This window comes from Macrobrachium nipponense, chromosome 39 (assembly GCF_015104395.2).
Source record: "Macrobrachium nipponense isolate FS-2020 chromosome 39, ASM1510439v2, whole genome shotgun sequence".
Lineage (NCBI taxonomy): Eukaryota > Metazoa > Arthropoda > Malacostraca > Decapoda > Palaemonidae > Macrobrachium > Macrobrachium nipponense.
This window is the reverse complement of record NC_061099.1, coordinates 51,626,126-51,646,016: the sequence shown is the minus strand read 5'-3', so window position 1 is coordinate 51,646,016 and position 19,891 is coordinate 51,626,126. Positions and strand designations below refer to the sequence as shown.

Genomic DNA, 19,891 nt, shown 5'->3' with positions numbered 1-19,891 from the left:
TATCACTGGACCTGCAAGACGCATATTTCCACGTCCCGATAACATCCCCGATCGAAGAAATACCTGCGTCTTGTCATGAAGGGAAGAGTTTTCCAATTCAGAGCTCTTTGCTTCGGTCTGAGTACGGCACCAATGATTTTCACAATTCTAATGAAGAATGTGGCGAGGTGGCTTCATCTTGCAAACATAAGGATCTCTCTATATCTAGAACGACTGGCTCATTCGAGCATCGTCGAAAGAAAGGTGTCTGAAGGACCTTCAATCAACCAATTAACTCTAGCAAAGTCCCTGGGACTTCTAGTGAATTTCGAAAAGGTTCGCAGCTGATCCCACACAGTCCATCGTGTATCTGGGGATTCAGATGGATTCAGTGGCTTTTCGAGCTTTTCCGTCCCAGGGACGTCAACAGCAAGGATTAGAAAGATACCGTCTTCTTAAGGAAGAATCATGCTCGTGAGGGAATGGATGAGTCTGCTGGGCACCATTTCCTCGCTGGAGAAGTTTGTTTCCTTGGGGAGACTACATCTCAGACCTCTCCAGTTTTTCCTGAAGGAGAGTTGGGAGGACAAAGAAAATTTGGAGACAATTTTGAGGATCCCAAAGGAGGTAAAGGATCACCTAAAGTGGTGGCTCGATCCTGTGAAGCTTTCGGAAGGAACTTCCCTCAAACTTCAGAGCCCCGACCTAGTGTTGTTCTCCGACGCGTCCACCACCGGGTGGGGAGCTACACTAGGGAGGGAGGAAGTGTCAGGCACCTGGAGAGAGGGGAACAGGTGTTCTGGCACATAAATCTCAAAGAACTGGCGGCCATATACTTGGCACTTCAGTTTTTCAAAGAAAAAGTCGCAAACAAGATAGTTCAGATAAATTCAGACAATACCACAGCTCTGTCATACATAAAAAAACAAGGAGGGACTCACTCGCGATCATTGTTCAATCTAGCGAGAGAGATCCTGTTATGGGGCCGAGAACTCAGAAAATAACGATTCTAACGAGGTTCGTTGCAGGCGTGGAGAACGTCCGGGCAGATCTCCTCAGTCGGCAAGGTCAACTGCTGCCGACCGAGTGGACTCTGCATCAGGATGTGTGTCGAGAGCTGTGGAAGTTATGGGGACGTCCTCTAGTGGACGTCTTTGGCAACAGCGAGAACAAAGAGGCTTCCGTTGTATTGCTCCCCCGTGCTCGACCCGGAGCAATAGCAATAGATGCACTTCTTTTGGGACTGGACAGGGATGGATCTTTACGCATTTCCCCCGTTCAAGATCTGGGGGAAGTAATGAAGTTGCAATGTCAGAAGGGACGAGATTGACGTTAATCGCTCCTTATTGGCCAGCAAAGGAGTGGTTCAACAGAGGTCATGACCTTTGTAGTAGACTTCCCGAGGACATTGCCCATGAGGACAGATCTACTCAAACAGCCCCACTTTGAGAGATACCAACGGAAACCTCCCCGCTCTGAGTCTGACTGCATTCAGACTATCAAAAAGTTGGTCAGAGCGAGGGGTTTTTCTAGACCGGTTGCAAAAGCAATCGCCAATGCGAGAAAGAGCTTCCACGCTTGGAGTCTATCAATCGAAGTGGGCTTCGTTTAGGAGCTGGTGCAGAAGAACACGCATTTCCTCTACCACGACCTCTGTGAGCCAAATAGCGGACTTTTTGCTCTACTTGAGAAACGACCTAAAGCTTGCAGTCTCAACAATCAAAGGCTACAGAAGTATGTTATCTGTAGTCTTTAGACATAGAGGAATTGATTTGGCAAATAATAAGGATATCCACGATTTTTCTTTTAAGGTCTTTTCGAGACTATAAAGAATTCCCTCAACCTAAGTTACCATCATGGACTTTGGATAGTACTTAAATTCCTAATGTCAAATCGGTTTGAACCCCTTCAGAATGCCTCTTTAAGGGATCTTACTAAGAAAACTATTTTCCTAACGACTCTGGCGACGGCGAAGAGGGTTAGTGAAATTCAAGCCAATTTAGCAAGCATATTGGTTTTAGGGGACATAATGCTGTTTGCTCATTAAGTCTACGTTTCTAGCGAAAAAATGAAAATCCGTCTAACCCTTGGCCCAAAAGTTTTGAGATTAAGGGTATGGCGGAAATCATTGGACACGAACCAGAGAGAGTCCTGTGCCCTGTCAGGGCTCTCAAGATTTATTTACAAAGAACGAAGGAATGTCGAGGTCCTTCTAACAACTTATGGTGTTCGGTCATAAGACCAGATTTACCGATGTCGAAGAATGCTCTGGCATTCTTCTTGAGAGACACCATTAGACAGGCGCATTCATCTTGCGAAGACAGTGATGTTAAGCTGTTGAAAGTGAATGCCATGAAGTGAGAGCTATATCTACCTCAGTAGCTTTCCAAAAGAACATGGCACTCAATGACAATTCTGAGTGCCACCTTTTGGCGCAGCAACTCGGTGTTCGCTTCACACTACCTGCGGGATGTGAAGACGACATACGAGAACTGCTATGCGCTGGACCATACGTCGCAGCAGACACTTTGTTGGGGGCTGAAAGTAGCACTCATCCTACCTGTAGGAAATGGGTAGGTGAGTTTTTATGGATTGTTTTATGGTTGTAAGGTCGTCCGCCTGAGCCGGAACTTCCTTTCCTTTAGCCTAAGTGATGTGGGAATGAAAATTGTTAGGTGGTCAGGTGGTGAATTTTTTACTTCGTTGCCTCATAGTATGGTCAAAATGGTCTAGTCACATTGTGGTCACGCTCCCGTTGACAGATCATCTAGAACTCACCAGCTATATAGGTCACTACCTTGCTGGAGACTCTAGTAAAGCAGTAGCAGACTTGGGTGACAGTAATCACGAAGTCAGCTATGCTAACAGGTAAGGAACCAAGATGTTATTCATCTGCATGTAATATGTTTCCAAAATCCTTTTCTGTCTCTCCCTACCTCCAAAGGTGGGATTCAGCTATATATATATCTGCTGGGTAAGTTTCATGAACAAAATGATATTGTTAAGATACAATAAAGTTTGTTCATACTTACCTGGCAGATATATATAATCAAAGTACCCACCCACCTCCCCGCAGGAGACAGTGGGAATAGAAAATCTGAATAGAAAATGGGAATGGTTCCTGACACCCGCCTCCCAGCGGCGGGAATGGGTACTAACCACCTGGCAGACCACTGCGTGAGCCGGGAGTTTTGAAATTCTGCCGGACTTCGGAGAAATACAGCTATATATATATCTGCCAGGTAAGTATGAACAAACTTTATTGTATCTTAATATCATTTTTTGATGATAGTGGAATTTATATTTAGATTATTAATTGCAATTAATGAAAGCAGTGATGCAGGACCTGTGAGAGAGAGTAAAAAAATTTCAAAGGTTTTCTATTTTAGCCTTGAGAGCCAGACTATATAAAAAAAAAGAGAAACAAACATGCTGCGCCCCAGGGCAGGGGAACTTTGAGGTCAACCAATTTAAGAAAAAATATATAAAAAAAATTCTCCCTACTTTTCCATGAGACGTTGAAAAAGACTATTTACAACCCCTTGTGTCGCCTCTTATGCAAGACAGTTGTGAATGTTACCAAGTTTTACATGTATTTTCTAATAAGTTATTTTATTTTTTAAAATTTTAATTACAGCTAACATAATATCAAAGATAAAAACTAAAATCAGTAACACATTCTGAGTATTTTTGTTATAAAATACTTACTTGAGAATGGAGATTCAGTAACTTTTTTGGATTATGGGTGTTTTTTTCTAATATTTCTTTGCACTTCTCTGCAAAATTATAATTTTCACTGACATACTAATGTAAAAGATAAGAACTAAAAGCAACAGCAACCCCTGGGTATATTTATGAGCAAATGTATTAAAAGAAATCACATGAGAGAGAGAGAGAGGTGCAATATATGTCTCTCTTGAAGTCAAATACACAGTCATGAGCCGCCTAGAATCTGCAAACTGAGCCAGTCTCAAAGTTGCCATTAGTGAAATTATAGACTATTGAAGTAATGGAACCTCCTTCCCGTCTGATTCTCCCAAATCAATGGTGCGTTATATTGATGCTCACCATGAGTGAATCCGTCCACCACCCAAAACCTAGTATTGCTACTTGTATGAGGGTATCCATCCATTAGGGTTAATAAGATCAAAATTTTTTTATATCAGAATTTATTAAGGTCAGGAAGTCGTGTGTTATTTGCTGACTTGTAAATGAAAATGCAAAAATATTATATGAGAATGATCATAAACTGTAATTACTGTTTGTTAGTTATGCTAAGTGTTTTTCAATTTCAGTTAATGTTGGAGAAGACTGTCCAGTGTTTGATGGTTTATATGAATTCTGCCAGCTTTCATCTGGAGGCTCCATTGCGGGAGCAGTTAAATTGAACAAACAGGCATGTGATATTGCTGTTAACTGGGCTGGAGGCCTTCATCATGCAAAGAAGGTATACCACATGAAGTTTGAGGTTCTTTTACCACATGAAGTTTGAAGTTTTCTTGTATAGGTGCAATGACTAATTAATGAAATAGTTATGTTCAAGTAGTATATGAATGCTAACCATAGGATTTTATTTTTTATTTTTAGCCATACTATTAAGTTATAAAGTACATGAGAATTTTTAAAGCCGGCAATTTTAAATTTTAGATTGATTATATAAGCATGGCATAAGAGTAGTCACATAGATTGGCATAGAAAGTCGTTCTTTCCATATTAGGGAATTTAGTTTTACATTTTATGTAATTTTGTTTTTTCTAAATCGACAGAGTGAGGCTTCTGGATTCTGTTATGTCAATGACATTGTTTTGGCTATCCTTGAGCTACTGAAGTATCATCAGCGAGTGCTGTATATTGATATTGACATTCATCATGGTGATGGGGTAGAGGAAGCATTTTATACAACTGATCGTGTGATGACAGTTTCATTCCATAAATATGGAGAGTACTTTCCTGGAACTGGAGACCTGAGGGTAGGTGTTCTAAGAAAACCCCTGTAGGGCATTGCAGGCATTATTTAAGGTTCTTTGCAGTATCCCTTCAGCCCCTGGCTGCAACTCCCTTTTTTCTCTTTTCCTTTTTACAGTATCTCTGTTTATATTTTTTTCTGTCTTACACTTTCCACCCTATCCTGTTACACCTTTCAAACATTTTTACTGTCAATTTCGATTTTAGTGTGGAATGACCACATAGGCCTGAATTCTATATATCCTAATATAGGTACACAATCCTTTATCTGAAATCCTTGGAATTTTGTGGATTTTGCAACCTGGGGTCAGGATCATTATTGAACGTCACTACTGCAGCAAAAGCATTTTTTCTCTCCATGTGTTTTCATAATGGTTATTTATTCATTTTAGTTTATTAGTATTTATATATATAGTACTGTTAAATGAATGTGAGATTATTAACATCATTTGTAAAATAGTGGGATAAATAAGACCCTGTGTTCACTAACATATTTTCAACAAAAGCATTTGTAAAGCACAAAAATATACATACTATTTGAATTTTACCATGATTGTGATTATTTGACTGCTGGTGGCAAAAATTGCTCAAAAATTTCCTTATATAGTTATTTCTTCTTGAAAACTAGATTTCAGTTATTTTAAATTTAATATAGTGGTATGAAAAATCCCACACATTTATATCATAGTGATCAAATATACGACTGCAAACTGGCGATGACATTGGCAATAAAGAACAACCCTCCAAGATTGATATGATAAATGTATTTTATAGTCTTACTTAACAGTAAAGTTCACAAGTTTAATCACAATTCAACTAGTGAATTTAAACGATAAGTTAGACTATAAAATAATTTCATCTTATCAACCTAGGAGAGGGTTGTTCTTTATTGTCACTATGTCGTCATCAGTTTGAGTTGTACTTTTGATTACGAGGACACTGTGTGGGATTTTGCATACCACTATATTAAAGTTAAAATAGTTAAATTCATTACAAGAAGAAATACTTAAAGCAAATTATGGAGTATCTTGTGCCATCAGCAGTCAAATAATCATGATCATGGTATGTTCAAATTTTGTGCCATCACTACATGTCTAATTAGAATAAGAGTAGAAGGCAGTCATTGGTTAACAGATCTCCATGGCAACTAGCCAGCCAGTCAAGTTACAACTGTATTTTGTCTGAGAAAGAAATTTTGCTCATCATGAAGTTGATGAAGTATGAGTGTTTTTGAATACATTACATAGTTTTAATCGCATATTTATTTTACTGATTACTTGAAGAATAGAATTAATTTGTTCTCAATACTTTGAGTGCAGAATTGTTGGTTCAGAGATTCTTCCACAAAAAAAAAAAAACATTTATTTGTGTACGCATTGGAAGATATTTACTAAATTTCTGCTAGAAGTAGCCCTTGTTTCAGAGTGTAAAGGGAAATAAAAAAGACAAGTTGTACATATGTAATCTTCACACACCTATAATCTTCACACACCTATATTTTTACCAATGATTTAATTTTTTTTTTTTTTTTGATGGTAATGTATCAAGCTATTTTTTAAATGAAAACAGTCACTTCAATTTCATTTAAAAGTAAGTTTAATACTTATGGAGTAGGATTAGGGTCATATTTAGTGTTGAAACTATCATTAAGCAATTTGCATTTTTAGACAGTGCCAAATGTGTGCAAAAATTCCTTGTGGGGGGAGGAAGGGGGTTGTGTGTTCTGGAACCTAACCTCATGTAAGGTTGGGTTATTACAGTACAGTTATTTATAGGTAATTTCTTGCTAACTTTATTTGTTGCAGAGAATGAGAAATTAATTCTAGAAATCACCAAGAAATCCAAAAATACCTGCATAAATTTATTAAAAATGGGAATAAGAACAGGATAAGTGTGTTTCCATGGTATTTTAATTGGGATATTGTGAATAACTTCTAGTCCATATTCAACTGCATTCTATCTGCAGTTGTTGCTAATATTTGTAGTAGTCAGAATTTTAGCTAGTAACCTGTGATAACTGAGCTGCAAGTTAATAGTGTCTGGGTACTAAATCTACTTAGAATTAATTATATAATTTTGTGAATTATATTCACACTACTGTAGTATTGTGAATTATGTTCAGACCACTGTATGTATTTGTTTTTAGAACTATTTATATTTCCTCTGGGATGATAAGTGTTATGTTTTAATTTTCAGGACATTGGTGCTGGTAAGGGCAAGTATTATGCAGTAAATTTCCCATTGAGAGATGGTATCGATGATGAGAGTTACGAAAGTATATTTGTCCCTATCATGACCAAGGTAAGGTTTTATTTTGTGCCATGTTGATTTTTTTGTGATAAGTTGTAAAGTGGAAAATGAAGTTCAGTCTTACAATTAAATTCAGTTTAACCAGCACCTGAAACTATGGCCCCTTTGGCCTGTGCTTTATCAGTACTTTGAGATTCTAACGACAGTTATAGACAGACAAACACATTATATGCTCAAAGGGGAAAAATTAAATAATGTTACACAAGAGAGGGAAAAGAGAATGAGACATTTTCACACCATTGTTACACTGGTTCTGGGGTGGCATGTAGCCTATACTGCTGGGTCTTAGGTCTTCTTATTTATCAGGAGATCAAACATTAACTCAGAACTGTCCATAAAGTGGAGGTATATAGCCAGATGTACCATAATGTATACTATTTATAAACAGATCATTAAATATATTTTTTAATCGGTAATCTTTGGAAGAAATGGTTTGTATGGCCTGGCAAGCTTAAAAAATCTCTTAAAGAGTTACAGAGGTGGAGTCGGTGGAAAATGTGGTGAACTTTACAAGAGGTAAATTGAGAGGAAGAGGGCAATGTGGTAATAGGTTTCAGAATTACTGGTATTTAGAAGATTTTTGTTAGTAAGCAAAAAATTAATGTAATTGTAAGTCCTGTACTACACAAGAAATGAGTCATGAAAACCAAAAAGAAAAATGGAGATTTAAGTTATGATTGCAAAATGCTGGGATTCGTGGTTGAGAGTGCAGGGAAGTGGATATGATGAATGAGGGAAGAACCAGAGAAATAGTACAGGCAGTCCCCTGTTATCTGGGGTGGTTCCATTCCGATGGCTTGATGATAAGCGAAAAGCGCTGATAACTGGTTAATGGTGCCTCTGTCACTTATGTATTGGCGCCGATAACCAGAAATTGGCGCATTTTGGCGGTCAGCGATTTTTTGTGCATTTTCAGCGCTAGACAAGCTCCATAAAACTGAATCACCGAGGCCGCACCAATAACCGGTGACTGCCTGCATTTAGAAATGAGGAGGAGAAAGGAGTTTTTTAAGGAGCAAAGTGCTTAACCCTTTAGCTGCACAGAACTGATCTCCGCAGTCATTAAAAAGGCTCATCTGTGATGTAGGACTGATCTCGTCAGTCATCATTCTTTTGGTTCTACTTGGGCAATTCATAACAAACATCATGTTTACTTCTTCATCATAAGGAGTTTTTGTCTATATATTAGCTAGGCAATTCATGATAAATAACATGTTTACTTCTTCATCGTAAGGAGCTTTTGTCTATACATTAGCTAGGCAATTCATGATAAAAGGCAATTCATGATAAATAACATGATTACTTCTTCATCGTAAGGAGTTTTTTGTCGGTATTAGCTAGGCAATTCATGATAAATAACGTTTACTTCTTCATCGTAAGGAGTTTTTGTCTATATATTAGCTACAAATGGTAACATTTGATTTCCAACTTACAGGATAATCTCAACTTTTCAATAACCATCAAAATGCCATAAAGGAAGGAGGTTATCTTGATGATGTAGTAGTACAGAGGCATTTATTTGTAAATTACAATGATAGTAGTAGATCCAAATTACCAGATAGTTCTGATGGTAACTATATTAAGGCCAAAATCTAATGGTGGGGCAGAGCTCAAGTAGTTAATACATTGATGTCAAATTTACAAAGTTCATAGTAAATAAATTATATTGGGCTAGGATTTTGAAAGAACTCCTGTACAGATGTTTCTGAGAAATTGTTATTTTTCATCTAAAAAGTTTTTTTTTTATTAATTTTTATTACTGGAAGATTTAAAAAACTTCTATTCGTCGTAAATGTTGGCTGCCTGGCTTTTGAAGACCTTTGCCAATTGACTGTATGGTCAAGTAGTCTTCTAATCTCATTTAACAACCTTGACCCAACTATAAAGGATAGTAGAGTCCCTCAAAGCCTGTTTAAGCGCCCAGGCAAAGAAAATTGTCTGCAATGTTTTTAAATATTTGTGTCAGGAAAAAGGAAATGGCAGACCATTAATTGACATTTCTAGACTGGTGGATCCTGCGACTGTTGCAACAGAAGTGAGTGAACGAACCATATGTTGGTTGTATTTTAAATATATACATTATATTGAATATCAAATGTTATTTACCTAGCTTATAAAAGAATTGTAAGAAAATATTCTTACTGTGTATACTTAATGTAGTATATGCATGACACAATTACAAATAAGCTATATAATACATATAAGACAAACGGTCAAGCGTCTTAAAACGGAAGTCTCTGACCAAAGTCATGGATTGAAGGGAGTTATGTATCCAGGGCGGCAAGGCTGCCATGAAAAAATCACCCAAAACTCCAGTATCTTGAAAGATGCCATGACCAGGATTTGGTCCTAATCGATTATTTACCTCTCGGATGTATGAGTTATGGCCATGTAGGATTGCCCCAGATAAACATACACAAAATGTTCTCCGAAGTGAAATATGGCAGTTTTGTATTAATGTTATATCTCCCACACTGCCACTCAATTTTGGTCCTACTATAGTGAACATGGTAATGTTCATTAAAACGTAGTTATAACGTAGTTAATGACAAACCTACCTTAGATCATTTTTATACTTGGGTTTTATCAGAAATGATCATGACTCAGAGGAAATGGTAGAAGTGGAAGCAATTTATCAAGAACCAGAGGTTGTGTGAGTAAACAAAGAAAATGCGATCAATTTTGCGAATGGAAGACCATTGAAGATTTGTATAGTAAAAAGTCAGTGTGCTGAAAATTTTATTTAAGATGTCAAATTCACATTTTCTACACAATGCAAAGTTTGTTTGATTTTTTTTTTTTTTTATTGACGTTTTGGGAAGCTGAAATACTTGGCCAAGAGCATGCATTTAAACCTTGTAATAAATATTTTCAAACTGAACAACAAAAAAGGTGTTACTTACTCCATGCTTTGAGAGGTATCACAGTGAAATGCATTACTTACAAAAGCTTACATAATTCAATATTTGAATAATTACCTACATATCATTTGTATATTTTACCACTACTATAATAAAGCATTATAATAACATAATTGTCCAATGTAATATAACAGTAAGAAAATTAGCTGGTTATACAATTAGCAGGACAGTGATCTCGTCACTAGTGGCACATAGAGGCTCACAGTGAAAGGGTTGGTTGATAAGGTGGAGTCATGCTGAAAATAATTGATGGAAACACTTAGATGTATAGTCCATTTAAGAAGAAAACAAATGTCAACATTTGTATGTTAGGGATAGAAGTTTTGCTTTGCAGAGTTAAATGTTTTGCTCTTGAAAATTAGTGCCTAATAGAATAGTGGAGAAATGTGTTGATTTTGTAGAGTTAGTAATTTTATTTTATTTTTCCATTAAGGTGATGGAAACTTACCAACCATCAGCCATTGTCCTTCAATGTGGTGCCGATTCTCTTTCGGGAGATCGCCTTGGATGCTTCAATCTCACCCTTAAAGGTAAGGTTTGGTGACTTGTTTTTTTATAAGTATAAGTTATGTAGCTTAGAATTTTTATTTTTAAAGTTTGAGGAAGATAATTTTTTTTATATAAAAATATTGAAATATAGTTCTTCATGGCATAGTACATAGTTTATGAATTCCATAGTATGCAGTGGTCCAGATTCGTGCATGACACAGTGTAAACTAAAGATGATTTAATTTCTTTTGATCAGGTCATGCCAGGTGTGTTGAGTTTGTCAAGAAGTACAATTTACCATTACTCCTAATGGGAGGTGGAGGCTACACTATCCGCAATGTGGCCAGATGTTGGACATATGAAACTGCAGTTGCATTGAGTACTGACATTGCTAATGAACTGCCATACAATGATTATTTTGAGTATTTTGGACCAGATTTCAAGCTACACATCAGCCCATCTAATATGTCAAATCAGAACACACCTGATTATTTAGACAAGATAAAAACAAGACTGTTTGAGAATCTGAGAATGCTGCCACATGCCCCAGGTGTTCAAAGTATAGGTATGTAACCGGGGTTTCTTTGCTTGTTTATTTGAATATTGTAATTAGATGCATATAGCAGAAAATCTTAGGAAGATAATATTTTAACTGTAACTACTTATTTGAAAATTAAGTTTCACCATTGCATAATTACCTTCTGTTCAGTCTTGATAAGTTTAGACATTTGTTAGAGAATGCTGTTGCTATTTTTCTTACTTCTTCTCAGTACCTGCCTTATAGCAGTACAACATAATGGTAATGTTTTTACTTTGGTACGAGTTCCTGGTATTGGAGTATTTCTGTTTTTGTTATTCTTAATATGCTTAAGCTTATTAAGAAAAAGTCTATTGCAAATCTACTGTTGGACCAATAATTTACCATTATGAGTTTAAGCATTTATGTTCTTGATGCTGGTACTGAAGAGGCATTGAAGTCCAATTGTGTGTAATTTGTACTCTTGAGCATCTCTTTAGTACTGTCAGTTACATTCGGTACAGTGTAGGCTAGCATTGACCAATTTTTTTTCCCTCCCAGTTACAGAAATTTTGCTTTTTAGATTGATTTTTCATTTCTCTTTGTCTCCTCTCCTTTCACTTTTCCATATTTTAAACCTGCAACGTCTTCCTTTGATTGTGCTTCTAACACAAGGTCATCGGCACCAATGTTGAAATTTGACTGACTTCAACATTCACTCAAAATAAGTCGGGTGTATTTGGCATTGTCTTCATTCCTGATATTTTGTATTAGCATAGTTACATCAGTAGGCTGAAATTGTTTTTACAGTGTGATACGATCTCCTTGTCATGTTTATAGCTTTCTGATTTAATCTCTTCCTTTTCACTTTGTGCTTCCTGACTTTGGCATAAAGCCAAACTAAAATCCAGTTGTAACAGAGTCATTCCTTTAGCAATTACAACTTTAATATTTTCATAGTATGTTCAAGTAATCCTGTTCTTATATAATTGGGAAAGTATACTGTATCTTGGTTTCCTCAGTGTTATTGTTTTTTTTTCCCTTGATACCTTTTCTTTGTTGTTGGGTTTTCTTGTTGTCTGCTTATTAATGACTATCCAGATAGTGTGTATCGCTAGGAAAAATACAAATTACCAAGAATTTGTGAGTTGCTTATTGCTTATTATGATTATCGTTATTTTTTTTTTTTCTCCCATTACTATTAGCAAGTTGCTTGTTGTTTATGATGGCCTTGTGACCTTTCCACTTAACATTTTTACAAAAGGTTCTCCTAACCTCTTCATTGTCAATGTTCTCCATTTTGCATTCATTATTTTCATTCCAGTGATTCATCCAATATTCCCACTATTATTTCTTTGTCAGTTTGAATGTTTCAAATTTGATTTTTAAATATAGTATTCCCCCTTTCCATTCATTCCATTTTGATTTGCTCACATTGCTGATGAGTAGTTTTTTTATTAATTTCCCTCAGATCTCATTCTTTTCCAAATTCACCTACCTTTCAACTTTTTATTTTTCTCTCCCCTGTATTCACCACAGCTGCCAAATTGACCCTGCCTGTCTCTTATCCTTCAATGTTACACCACAAAGTGCCTCTGCCTACTTTTGAGTGAATTCCCCTTCCACAGTTTTCTTTATAATTCTTTCAGACCAAATAATTTTTCACTTGGTGTTTTCTATTATTTTTACTTTTTATTCATCCTTCTTTCCCTCTCCCTCATTATCAACTCAGCTCATAGCAGTCTGAAGTTGTCTCAGTCTTGTTTTGTTTAGTATAGTACTGATTTTGTGTGCATATGTGTGTGTGTGTGTGTGTGTGTGTGTGTAAAGTTGGCTTTATGTACCATGATAAAGTCATTGTTGTAACCCTTATAATCAGAAGTTTTGATTTGCTAGATATAGATTAGGTAAAGTATATGCAATTTTTTAACAGTTATCCTTATTTTATTTTACAGCAATTCCAGAGGATGGAGTTGCAGAGGAAAGTGAAGATGAAGATAAAGCTAGTCCAGATGAGCGAATTTCCATACGTGCTTCTGACAAGCGTATTGCACCAGACAATGAATTTTCTGATTCTGAAGATGAAGGTGATGGCCGTAGAGATGAAAGGTCATTCAAACCTAAAAAGAAAACTAAAACAGATGAAGTAGTTGCCAACAATGGAGCTGGTGAAGATAAAAAGGAAAACATTTTAGCAGCATCTAAAGATGAAAAGTCTGGTGCACCTGTTGGTCAGAATGAGACAAAAGTTGAGTCTTGAGGCCGAGTGAGTAATTAAGAAGTAATTTTCTTATTGATTTTTTTTATATATATAATATAGAGGTTTGGATGTAAATATACTTTTGTGGAAAAGTGATGCTCAGAAACCTCATTTGGTTGAGTAAATCATTCCTAATGTGCTGCACATCACATGGACTGCATATTACATTATTTGGTTGAGTAAGGCCATTCCTGGTGGACTTCATATTGGGCACCATTTTTATATCAAAGGCTGTGTATGTGGGTGTTGTGGAAGATGTTAAAATAGGGAATGCTTTTCTGATGAGAAATTTATAATTGTAATATCAGTAATATTGGAAAAACAAAAGTAGAACTGCAGGAAAGTAATTTATTATATGTAATGGAGAACTAAAGTTTTTGCAGTATATCCGGGCCTTTACTATTTTAACTATGTTGTATGGCTGATACAAATGTGTGGCATTTGTATAGAAATTGGTTAGGTGTTACACCTAGTCGTAATGTTTCAAAAAAAGTTAATTTTTTTTTATAAAGTTGTGTTAGCTGAGAAAGTTATTAGTGTATTGTTTGGCCTTTTGTGTAATCGGTTGTTTATGAATACATGGAATTTGACTTTCTAGTGTCCCACTTATTCCTGATCATCTTTGAAAGTGGACTTGGAAGTGCTTGTCTGTTCCATGTTCTCTGTTTTTGTTTCCTAACAACCAAAATTATTTGAGAAGTAAAAAAAAAAGCATGTTTGTTATACAGTATATACTATACTATATGTCAGATTCTTCGACATTATTGTTATAATAAGTGTTATTGAAAACAAGAATGAATAGCTATGATGTTAACCTAAATTTTTAAGGGTAATTAATGCACATTTCATAGAATAGCCTAAAGTTTTGCAGTTGTATAGAGAATAGGTTGAAATAGTTTTTGTATTAACTCAAGGGGGGGGAAAAGATTTATCATTATACGGTGTAACTGAAAATCAGAATGCCATTTACCATTTTTGGGTGGTTTGTTATTGTACTCACTTGAGAATTTAGGAGGCAAGAGAGTTCTGATCCAACTTGCATCTCATGATGGCTTGATGCCATTTGTACAAGAGACTAACATCCTTTCATTATTATTCACACTCCTGTTACCCACAGCCATGAACTCTGTACCTCATCCTCCATAATCGATTGTATTGCCACAAAAAATGGCTATCTTTGGTATCTTGGTAGTTTAGGTAGAGTTGGAAATTATAAGATGATGGGTTTTGTTTGGAATAAATCATCTCTCTTTATTTAAATATTTAATGTAAAGATTTAGTTTACTTCATAGGAAGTAGCTGTTCTAGAGTGTAATGGAGTATTTTAAGTATTGATATTTTAAGTAGAAACCATTCATTTTGTCACGATCATCATCATCACATCACTAGTTGAGATGGAAAAATACTTGGTGTCCCTTGTGTTTTATCCACGACTGCCAGACGTTTCGCCATCATAAGTTTGCTTCCTGCATGGCACTCGGTTTACCTGTGAGAGTTACCAAATAGCCTATAAACTTATAATTTTAAGTGCAGTTGGCTAGTGATTTTACAAATGTGGACATTCAGGATAGATGTTTAAAATTTTCTGATTTTGCAGATATGGTTGTCAAGGTATATTTTCATGTTAAGCTATTTCCTTTCAAACATTTTCATTACATATTTCCTTACAAACATTTTCATTACAGACACCAGAAAATTGTATTGCATATCACGTGTTATCATTAGCATTTTAAATTGCTTTAACATATTTTGGTAGTGAGTGTTGTTTTTAAAAGAGGTTTTGCTTACGAAAGTACAGTATCCAGTTCAATGTATTTTATATTTTTACAGTTCATTGCAACTGGGAAAATGACATTTTATATTTGGGCTTTATTTTGAATGGGAAAAATGACTATTAGATTTAAACTTTACAGTTTTTACTTAAAGGATAAAACTTTCTCCACCATTGGTTTTTCAGTATGTTTAAAGATATTTTATAGTGATTGGGTATTTGTAGATCAAATACTATAAAAAGTAGTAATAAGCTTTTGGACTGTATGGGATTTCCTTTGTCAGCAGAGGCATAAATGTTAATTCAGTGGTCAGAAAATTAATCCTATATTTATTGAATAGGTCTTAATTTCCAAGGCTTCTTTATAGCTCCCATGTACTATTGAAAATTGATGAATTGTCCTAGGAAAATGATATTTTAGGTACTTTTGATTTTTAGTGGTTACATTAAAAGTAAAATCTGAATCTTATAGGACATTTGTTTATGAGTTTGTTTATGAATTGGGTCAATATTTATTGTTTTTCAACTTTTCCTTTCAATTAGGAGCCAGATAATTGATGTTTGATGAAAAGCTGAAGCTTATGTTGATTTTTGCTTGTCAGTATTTTGTATTAAGGTATTTATTTGAGGAGTAGTGATTTAGTTGGTAAAAGTCTTTTCCAAAGTCATGTCCTTTAACATGATGAGTATTGTCTTGTTCTTTGAAATGCAGCAAGGGTACTAATTTGAATAGATTAACCATGTTTTAGCTGCACAAAGCTTAACCAACTGTACACTATTACTTAGCTGTAAGGTGAATCATTGTTAATATTCTCAGTTTTCATCATCGTCATATTTCACAGGGTCATAGTCTGAGGAAATACCAGCAGGGTAGGAATTTCATTAATAACTTTGCTTTATGAATTATTTCATTTGTAACTGTATTTATCAATGTTCAGACCTTAAGTTGACCCCCCACCCCCATCCGTGGATAAGGAAAATAACATAAAAACCTAATTTCATGTTTCAAGCAGAATGTTTTTGGTAGTCAAGTGGGAAATAAAGAAATTAAATGCTTGGTATTTTGTATAAGTTGTGTAAGTAATTCATTGTAAACAAATCGGCTAATTCAAAAGTTATCCAAGGATATAAATGCATTTTTTGTGCAACCTGAACATGCTCACTCATTCTGTGGCCCTCCCCAATGATATGTATAATGATCAAAGTATTGAAATAAAATGTGATGGTATAGCATTTGATTCATGCTATTCTGATATTACAGGGATATTCATCACATTATCATAATTAGAAATCGAAGGTAATTATTGTTTATTATTGGTCTTCGAGTGTAATAAGCAATAGACGTCATTGAGTTAATCATCCCATTCTTGCTCAGAAAGTCTTGTTTCCTCAGCTCACCAGTTTATCAGAAACAAAGCTGTAAATAGAGAAGACCTATTTTTGCTAATTTACATACCAACCATTTCATAATTATAGAAATATAAGGAATTACATTTTTCATTTTTTAATACACTGCCATATTTCTACATAGTGTCATGCACTATTCATGAAGGGTTATGTAAATATTTTTTCCATAAATTCATGTGTTTGCATGAAGTGTATTTTTTCGATTGTATGACCATAGATTTTTGTGTATAAACTTTGTGATTCTATGTAGTTTATAAGTTTTCTGCCGATAATAAACGTCTTTTATACATAGTAATTTTCTTGGTCTGTGCTTACTAAATTATTAGCTTCTGATGAATGTGTTGTATTTTGAGAGCTTCATTATTTGATGTCAGACCCCCAGATGCGTAAGTCCAATGATGTTAGAAGCTTCTCTTTAGAGAGCAGCTAATAAGATCAGATTCATAAATTTGGTCGTAAGTAGTAGCTCAAAATTAAATTAGCTAGGCATCTTCTCTTCCTAAATAGAAGATGCAACTTCCAAATAAACAAGCCATGCAATGTGAGACAAATCATCACTAAAAATGGTCGTCTTTTTACTGAAGTAGATTCACAACAAAAACAATGACTTCCTCCTTGATTCCTCCAAAGACGAAGCAATCAAAGAATGAGTAAAATCTTCCAGAGAAGATGCAAAAAGAAATTCTTCCGTTGATCAGGAGGCCAACTATGACACTCGGAAAAAGGTGTTATTTATATTGCAATCGTTAGCCTCAGTGGGGTGATCGGTATGGTCTTTGCCTGCCACCTCGGTGGCTGCGAGTTGGATTCACGGGGGCATTCCATTGAGGTGTGTGAGATTTGTATCTAGTGATAGAAGTTCAATCTTGTGGTTTGGAAGTCACGTAAAGCCGTTGGTCCCATTGCTGAATAACCACTGGTTCCATGCAACTTACAAACCCCATACAAACAAACAAACAAACATACCTGCATCTTCTACAAGTGGTATGGGGTCGGTATCCTATGAGGCTAAATAATGAAAGCATGGGTTATTACATCCGGGGCACTTAGGGTCTCTGAGCCTTGGATTTTTTAGATGATGCATGGGGTGGAATTTGTAAATGCAAATACACAAAACATAAATAGTACAGAATATCACAAGGAAAATAAAAAACCAGAATGCCAAGGCATAAAGTTGATAAGTGCGTAAAAACTGATTTCTTAGCGAGAAAAGGACAGTGCGTACGTCTTCTGAGGTTGAAGAGACAACTCAAGTATAACAGAATGGTCAGCCTCATGTTTTGTGGGTTTGGTTGAAGGGTTAGGGGGAGCCAGGTCAGGCTTCGCCTACCTCTTTCCTGGCCATCCCATTACCACTAAAACCTTATGCTATTGTTCACTTGAATTCAGCCAAACGCTTGATAGTAACATGAAATAAGGTTTCATCTGAAAAAAAATCCAGAAAATCTAGAATGCCACCTTGGGTTCAAGGAGATTGATGTGGAGGTGCCTCACTCGGTCGAGAAGCATCTCGGGAGGTTCCTGTTGTGTAGCAACCAGGTGAAGTCCTTCCTTACTTCCTCCAAGAGAGGAATCGGGAAGAAAGGACAGTCCCTTGCTGAAGACCAAAACTCATTATCCATTGAAGGGAACAAAGGGACCAGCTTCTCCAAGGATGACAGGTAACCAAAAACAATATGCCATTACTGAGCCGGCTGCTCCTGTCATGACAGGAACAACTGCACAGACACAGTCTGCACTGCCTCTATGAACCTGCTGATACACAAGTTTAAGAGAAAGTTTTGCACTGCTACATATCTATCAGCATGCCTGGGTGTGAGATTTGACTTCTCTTAATTGACCACCACTCCCAAGTCGTAACAAAATTCAAGAAGTTGGTCTCTGTCCTGGAGCAACTGTGGCAATGGCAAAGAACTAGCCAGTCGTCAAGATACCCCAAGATGTATCCCGTGTGAATATGCCTAAACCAAGACAAGGGTGCTCTCTTAAGTTAACGCCTTGGGAGTGGTTGAGAAGCAGAAATAAAGTCCCCTAAACTGGAACACCATCTCCCCGAGGGTAAAGCGGAGGTACTCGCGAGAGGACTGGTTGGTGGGTATTTGAAAATATGTATCCTTCAAGCCTACTGAAACTGTGAAGTCCCCCTCTCGATGGAATTTAGCACAGATGCTCCTCTACTTGCAAACAAGTTGCATTCTGAACATCTGTTCATATCTTGAATTTGTTCGTAAGTTCAACTTGGTTTACACAACCAAATACATGCTGTAAGGTGAGTGAATACCGACCAAGGGGGAACACTGATCGAATGCTCTGGTATGATAACCATTTCAAATTGCGCCCCGTAACTCAGCACCAACACAGCATCCATCTTGGTGAACAACATGCCAGCAACGGTTTCAGCCATCACGACGTGTGTTTATTATAATGTGTGTGATTGTTTGAGTTAAGCTTCATTACAATATTTAGCCATACTGACAGTTAACAAGTGAAATGAAGCGAGTCCTTTTGAAATGGCTGCCTTGGCAATGTTGTAAAAAAAAAAAAAAAAAAAAAATAGATGGCGCATGGGAGCACCGACCGTAAACCCGTGGAAAATTTAAATATTTTTAAATAACGGGAGAAACATAAAAGAAGTGACTGATTAGGTATAGAATTAGCATGAAAATAAATAATGGTGATGAACTAGTGCATTTAAATGAATTTGAAGTTTTTTTTTTGTTCTTTAAGGTGTCATATGCTCATAGTATGATAGTTGTGGCAAAGGTTATCATATAAGTTTGTTTCACGGTGGGGGATTATATGATAGGGGTGGCAAAGGTTATCATTTAAGTTGATTTCAGGAGGTTTTTTTTTTTTTTTTTTTTTTTTTTTTTTTTTTTTTGAGGTTCAAAAATAAGGGTTGGTGTTCCCTCTCGTCCCAGTCAAGTGTTTCCCTGCAGTAGGGGAACACCGACCGAGGTCCCAAAAATTTTTACAGTGAAAAATATTATTTTCGTTACTAAATACTGAACTGTATGATATAACAATGATTTACTAGTAATTTTCAAATTATAGTAAGTTAATAATAATATTAAAAATAATTCTATAGTATCTCTCTTTCTCCCTTCCTTTCTCAGTTTCTCTCTCTCTTACTGAGATGTGAGATTTTTTTTATGCATATGTAATATGTAGGTTTTTTTTTTTTGTATGATATGTAACACTGATACTGTACTGTACTCAGTTATGATGATGATGCTACAATTTATAGACCACCTAAATAGTATACAATAAAT

General features: G+C 36.0%; 1 protein-coding gene across 1 annotated transcript in view; it reads left to right on the top strand.

Annotated features, from left to right (window-relative positions):
* The window catches only part of LOC135210346 (probable histone deacetylase 1-B), a 313,625-nt gene extending 296,719 nt beyond the window's left edge, over nt 1-16,906 (top strand). Inside the window, exons 4-9 of the mRNA XM_064243236.1 lie at nt 4,275-4,426; nt 4,746-4,949; nt 7,141-7,245; nt 10,609-10,705; nt 10,921-11,229; nt 13,137-16,906. Coding sequence (XP_064099306.1) covers nt 4,275-4,426; nt 4,746-4,949; nt 7,141-7,245; nt 10,609-10,705; nt 10,921-11,229; nt 13,137-13,441 — 1,172 coding nt within the window. The 3' untranslated portion in view covers nt 13,442-16,906. The remainder of the gene's footprint in view (nt 1-4,274; nt 4,427-4,745; nt 4,950-7,140; nt 7,246-10,608; nt 10,706-10,920; nt 11,230-13,136) is intronic.
* Nucleotides 16,907-19,891: the final 2,985 nt, after the last annotated feature.